At 38.7% G+C, this 6,285-nt stretch overlaps 1 protein-coding gene across 1 annotated transcript; it reads left to right on the forward strand.

The window, feature by feature from the left end:
• The first annotated feature begins 262 nt into the window (after positions 1-262).
• QRFPR (pyroglutamylated RFamide peptide receptor) lies at positions 263-5,863 on the forward strand. Its single transcript, XM_010023167.1, has 5 exons — positions 263-416; positions 989-1,050; positions 1,857-2,092; positions 3,820-3,917; positions 5,275-5,863. Exons 1-5 carry the CDS (start codon positions 275-277, stop codon positions 5,676-5,678), a joined length of 942 nt encoding a protein of 313 aa, XP_010021469.1. The 5' UTR covers positions 263-274; the 3' UTR covers positions 5,679-5,863.
• The last annotated feature ends 422 nt before the right edge of the window (positions 5,864-6,285 follow it).

Raw genomic sequence — 6,285 nt, forward strand, 5'->3', positions numbered from 1 at the left:
GTGTCAGACTGATAGAGGGCAAGAAAATGGGTCATTAGAAGTCTTTGTTTTGCAGATAGTGTGTACAGTGGAAGAGTGACTACTAAAAGCTGCATTTGATGAATAGCTTCAAGGGTGACTTGGCAGTTCAGCTGGTAAAATACATCTAAGCATCTTAGTCTGTTGTTTTTGCACAATAACACTTTAATAATAGTCTGGTATTAATAGCTTTTTCATGAACTGCAACAATAGCATACCTTACTTTCTGACTATTGCAGGTACCTTCGCTTGCAAGATGGTACCGTTTGTTCAATCCACTGCCATTGTAACTGAGATTCTTACCATGACCTGCATTGCTGTGGAAAGACACCAGGGAATTGTGCATCCACTAAAAATGAAATGGCAGTATACCAATAAAAGAGCATTCACAATGCTTGGTAAGATTTTAAGCACCTCCAGTAATCATGTGTGTAGAGACATAATCTTTAGTGTAGCTGGTGTAGATGGCATGGCAGACCGGAGGCACTGGTATGACCAGTGAATCAGAGATAGACTTAATGGTAAATTTGGTAACATGTATAAAATGGCTCAAGGATAGTGCCTATAGGTACAGTTATGTGTAGTAATTACTAGCCAAAACCCTGACAATAGACTTGGAATCTGGTCAAAAGACTGACTTAACCAAGACTCTGATAAACTTTTGGCAGCTGTTGTGGTCCTTCCGTTGTAACACAAAGAGAACATATTTAATCCTGGTCATGTAAATTAAGCTGCCTTTTACACCTGATTACCAGTAAATGAAGGTAGATTGAGAGAAAGAAAACTGGTAACAAAAGAGCATGGTGTTAGTTCTTGATGTGAATGATGACTGATGTATGCCTCATATAAAACTGTGCTTTATTTAAATTGTCTACTTTGCCTGACTTCTTGAAGATGAAGCTATTAAACTGTTTGTACCAAAACTTATGCTGCTTGTTGTACAAAGTATTAAAGATATATTTGTTTACAGGCATGGTCTGGTTGCTGGCACTTATTGTTGGGTCACCTATGTGGCATGTGCAGCGGCTTGAGGTATGTTAGGTGAAATGGAAATTTACATTTGAAAAGCAGTCCTTCCTGGGTCTTCTCCTACCTTCAGCAGTGAAACTGAATAAACTCCTAAGAAATGAGCGCGATAAAAGAAGTGGAGCTGTTGTTCTGTGTGCCAGCATGACAGAGGCCAAGGATTAGCACTTGTGTGCACTGGAAGAAGGACTGCCAGCAGGGACTAGTCATGTCTACGCTCCCCAGTTATTTCAAAGAGCAGTAATTAGATCTGTGAATTCCACTAGGGCTTACTTTCAGTTTATAGGTGCACTGGCACACAGCAGTGTAAGGCTTAGATGACTGTTTGAGGATTATATAGTATTCTCTGAGATTTGGAAGAACTGTGCTTAGTTTAAAATGCCCATTATAGTTTAAGGAGTTACCATACACTTTTGGTGAGGGTGGGAGGGAACGGCTTGTCAGAATCTGCAGCTCGTGAGTCTGAATTTTAACAAACTTGGTTTATTTTTTTAAGTGATTAATATGTGAGGTTTCTGTGTACCCATCTATACCTGCAAAACATATAGCCAAGGTCTCCTTTGAAAGTCTTCATTTAAAAAAAAAAAAGGAAGTTTAGAGGAGGAGATCAGAGCATCTATGGACCTCTCTCTGTCAACTTGGACCAACCAATATTTCATGTGGAAAAGTACATGGGAGAATTTTGTCACTTTGAAAAGTCTCTCTGATTAATGGTGGTAGTTGTATTAAGAGTAAGGAATATTTTAATGTGCTTGGTTTTTTCCACTGGGGGTGAATACTGTAGTGACTTGTCTCCCTTACACTTGTTACAGGTTAAATATGACTTTCTATATGAAAAGGTGTATGTTTGTTGCTTGGAAGAATGGGCCAGTCCAATTTATCAGAAGATATATACAACCTTTATTCTGGTCATACTCTTCCTTCTTCCACTGATGCTGATGCTCTTTTTGTACACTAAAATTGGCTATGAACTCTGGATTAAGAAACGAGTGGGAGATGCTTCAGTTCTTCAAACCATTCATGGGAGTGAAATATCTAAAATATCAAGGTTTGTAAAGTAAAATTCACTTGGAACTTTTACTTCTGGAAAGCTTTGGAGTTTTTTTTTTTTTTTGTGGGTTTTTTTTTTTTGTTGTTGTTGTAGTTGCTTTTTTTGTTGGGTTGTTTCCCCACCCCACCCCCCAGCAGTTCTTGAAAAAGAGTAAAAAGAGTGTAAAAAAAAAACAAAACAAAACAAACCCAAACAAACAAGCAAAAAAATGGAAAAAGCTGTCTGTCTGTTGGGAAGTCTACAAGTATAGACCAGTTTTCTAAAGCTAGCTAGTTATTTAACACTTAGGTACCCAATTTAAGGCAACCTAAATAGATTGTTTTCTTCAAAGGATAGTGTAGGCACACCTTGGAAGTCAAGCTCTTTCAATAGATCTCATATTATACAGTGTGAAATGCTTGTTTTTACAAGATAGGGTTCATGAGTTAGAACATGACTTGGGCAAATTGCTGCTACATGGTCTTTATATGTTCTTTGGAAAGTTCCATATATAATTCTGAGACTGTGAACGCCTCTTTATGATCTTATTGTAACTTAAATTGGCATATGGGGGGGAAAAATCAGAATTCAAAAGCTACTTTGTTACAGTTGAACTTCTTACAGCTTCCGAAGAGTTTTGAGTGTTCTCAGATGTTTGCATAAGATTATCCAGATGGTAATGGTCTGACAAGTTATGAAAATCAATGATTACCAACTTTGCTATATAGCACTAAATATGGGTTGCACTTAAGACTGCCTCATGTTTTTCCTTTCCATTTAACAAATTGATATGTTGCCTAAATTCTTAATGGTTCTGCTCATTGAAGAGAGTATCACCTGAAGTATTGACTGTAGGATGAATACTGACAAGCAGCTTAAAGATCAAGGATTCCCTCCCTAGATATTTGTCTAAAAAAGGGCCTAAGGAAGCTGACCGTTGTAAATCAGAACTGATGGAGGGTGCAACCTCACAGGAGTTAAGGAGTCATGTAATCTTTGGGCTGCTACTCATGTTACTTTCACAAAGTAGGGAGTAGATCCTGTAACTGTTACCAGTTAAGTGCTGCTTATTTAGCTCAAGCGAGAGATCCATCTTGGGATCTATAAAGGTAGTTATATGAATTATATATCCATTTGGGGATGACAGTAAATTCATGTATACCTTGAGTTTGTGAGATATTACAGTGGAGGCAGAAAGTGTGCTTCTAGCTGTTACTCTAGCACTTCACCTACCAGCAATGGTTGAATGTTGCAGATGTAGATTCATTTACTCTGTGTCAAATTCTCAGTGTAATCAGGTGCTGTAGATCTAGGAAGGTGCTCTCAGATCTAGGAAGGAACTCTTATTTTTTGAGCTATTAATGGAATTCCATGGGTTTGGTTTTGTTTTGGTTCTTTTAATTATTTTGCTTGGGTTTTGTTTTTCCCCCATCTCTTTCTATTGGAATTGCATGTGCTTGAATAGAGTGAAAATGCCTTGCAAGTTACACTGATGTCACTGCTTCAGCTGCCAAGTGTCTGGCTTTCCCAAAAGAGAGAAATAAAAGGTGTTAATTGGTGTACTACATTTACATGATCCTGCATTTTTTTGTTTCAGAGGGAGCTGTGTACTTCTGGGCATTCTTCCAGGGTTTTGTTTGCATCTGCAACCATCAGAACATAACTTACAGATCTAATTTGGAGACACATGTAACTACCAGTCAGTTATTAGTGATTCAGTATGGAATGTCTTGATGCAATTTCAGGAAGAAGAAGCGAGCAATTGTTATGATGGTGACGGTGGTGTTTCTCTTTGCAGTCTGTTGGGCCCCTTTCCATGTGATTCACATGATGATAGAATACAGTGAGTATCTGCCATGTGTCCTACAACATAGCTTTTATTTGTGGGATTTTTTTTGTTTGTTTGCTTTTTGTGGTTTTGTTGTTTAATAATGGAACTTCAGGTTGTGAAAAGCTGGTTCTACTGGAGCATTTGGCTATAGGATACCTTTGGCTAGCAAAGTTTAATGTTGTGCTTATAAATCCCAGATATGTCTTGTAATGGAGATACATAGCCAACAACAAGAAATACTTTCAAATCTGTGATAGACGGATCTGCAATGCTCATGGAAAAACTTGCCCTGTTTTCAATGAGGTAGACATATTGGAAGTATAAATACTGGGCATCGTAGCGATAATACCCAGTGAATCCAGTTGAGCTTTTCCACTGGTCTTGACTGGATACTTAGCTTGGAAGTGCATATAATGCTTATTATCTTTGCTTTTTGGTATTTGCCCTCTTCTCTGAGGACTTGCACTGTTCATCTCCCATATCCTGAATGGGTAGTGGGATAGCAAGTGGGACTATGCAGCAGACTATGTGTAGGAGCAAGAGGAAGTTTGCAGTAGGTGTTGTACTTTACTTGCCAAAGGCAGCAGCTATTTCTTCGTCTTCTGTCACAAATAAGGTTGCAGTAGATAAATCACTAGTCCTGCAGCCAGTCAGCTAAACCAAATGATGCTTATGCCTGGGCGGAATCCAAAGTGCAGAAGCTGTAACTATTAAAGTTGTCTGGATTGTCCCACGTTAAGGTTGCCCGTAACAGTGTTTGCTGTTGTTTTCATTGCTGATTTTGGGAATTATTTCAGGTGCTGCAAGGCCTTTATTTTACTTGCCATATAAACCAGAATTTGGTTGTCAAGTATTGGAATTCAAGAAATTGAGTCTTCTGTGATCTCAGTGATTTAAAAAGTGAGAGATGTGACCAAGATGATGCATTTTTTTGCTTCCATGAGCTGATCTGTGACAGCACAGAGAAAGAAGCTGTGTGGTTAGTGGTAAGACAAGGAGTGGTGTTAAAGTACTTGTGCATTTTTATATGGATTTGAAATTGGAGCTGGAATAACAACTTGAATAAATGAGGCTATGCTTTGCAGACTGGAAGCTTTCTATTGCTTGGTTATTGGGCAAATTTTTTGACTCATTAATTGCCTCTTTTGAATGTCTCTGTCCTTATTTACATGCGCACAAAGCAGGACTGAGTGGTAGAGATTGTGATTTTCCTTGCTGATAAAACCCTATTGCTAATATTAAGAACTTCCAGCAAGGTCTTTTGTTGACTTTAAATGAGAGCTTCTAATGCCAGACTGGATATAATTAGGCTAAAAAGACATTAATGCCATTCTGTGCTTACAAAGCATGTTTGCTTCTTCCTTTCCAGGTAATTTTGAAAAGGAGTATGATGATGTGACAGTCAAAATGATCTTTGCAATTGTTCAGATTATAGGATTCTTCAATTCTATTTGCAACCCTATTGTGTATGCTTTCATGAATGAAAACTTCAAGAAAAATTTTTTGTCTGCCATCTGCTTCTGCATGGTCAAAGAAAGCACATCACCCACCAGGCAACTTGGCAACTCGGGGATTACCATGAGGCAGCAGAAGGCAAGCATTTCTCAGAGGGACCCCATGGACTCAGATGAGGCCAGGAGGGAGGCATTCAGCGATGGCAACATTGAAGTCAAGTTCTGTGATCAGCCTGCTTCGAAAAGACATTTGAGAAGGCACTTTGCCTTATTCAGCTCTGAGATCACTGTACATTCTGCATTCAGAAATGGACAGTAGCATCATCAGGGTTTTGAGAATGGGAAAAGCATTCTTTTATATTGTAACTTTTAGTAAGCCATTAAAAATAGCTTTCTAATTTGCATGCCGAAATGAGGAGTGGAAGATATGTTGTGGATTATTCTACTGCTGGGATAATGGTTGAGAAAATTATGTATGAAGATGAGTAAAACACTGGAAAACAATATTGCCATATGATTTCCAGGAAAAAATCCTACTTTTCTTCCTAAGCTAATATAGGGCTTGTTTGCCCTCTGTTTTAGGCAAATTAAACAACTATTGCTTGCTCGGTTTATTCTGTGTCTGGATGCTGGCACACTGCTGGGGCATAGACAACTGAATGCCAGAAGAGAGGAACTACAGAGAGAGTGTGCATATTTTTTGGACAGCTTGGAAATTTGACGTGCCTAATACTGTAAGATGTGCTCTCTGCAGCTCCGAGAGCTGGGAAGCTTCAGCTGCAAGTTCAGGAAAAATGCAGACTGAGATGTAATTCTATTTTGGGGGCGTGGGGGAGAAAAAGAAAAATATGGAAGAGCCAGCCAGAATCTGACTCTGAAGAGACTGAGACTTAAACATTGCATGTGTCACAGAACTCTCCAACTGT

Source organism: Nestor notabilis, unplaced genomic scaffold (assembly GCF_000696875.1).
Source record: "Nestor notabilis isolate BGI_N333 unplaced genomic scaffold, ASM69687v1 Scaffold15440, whole genome shotgun sequence".
In the NCBI taxonomy this organism is placed as follows: Eukaryota; Metazoa; Chordata; class Aves; order Psittaciformes; family Psittacidae; genus Nestor; species Nestor notabilis.

Coding starts and splice junctions, on each gene's coding strand:
- QRFPR (XM_010023167.1), top strand. CDS start 275: ATGGTACCGTTTGTTCAATCCACTGCCATTGTAACTGAGATTCTTACC. Junction 1,051..1,856: donor GGCATGTGCAGCGGCTTGAG/GTATGTTAGGTG, acceptor CACTTGTTACAG/GTTAAATATGACTTTCTATA. Junction 2,093..3,819: donor GAAATATCTAAAATATCAAG/GTTTGTAAAGTA, acceptor ATGCAATTTCAG/GAAGAAGAAGCGAGCAATTG.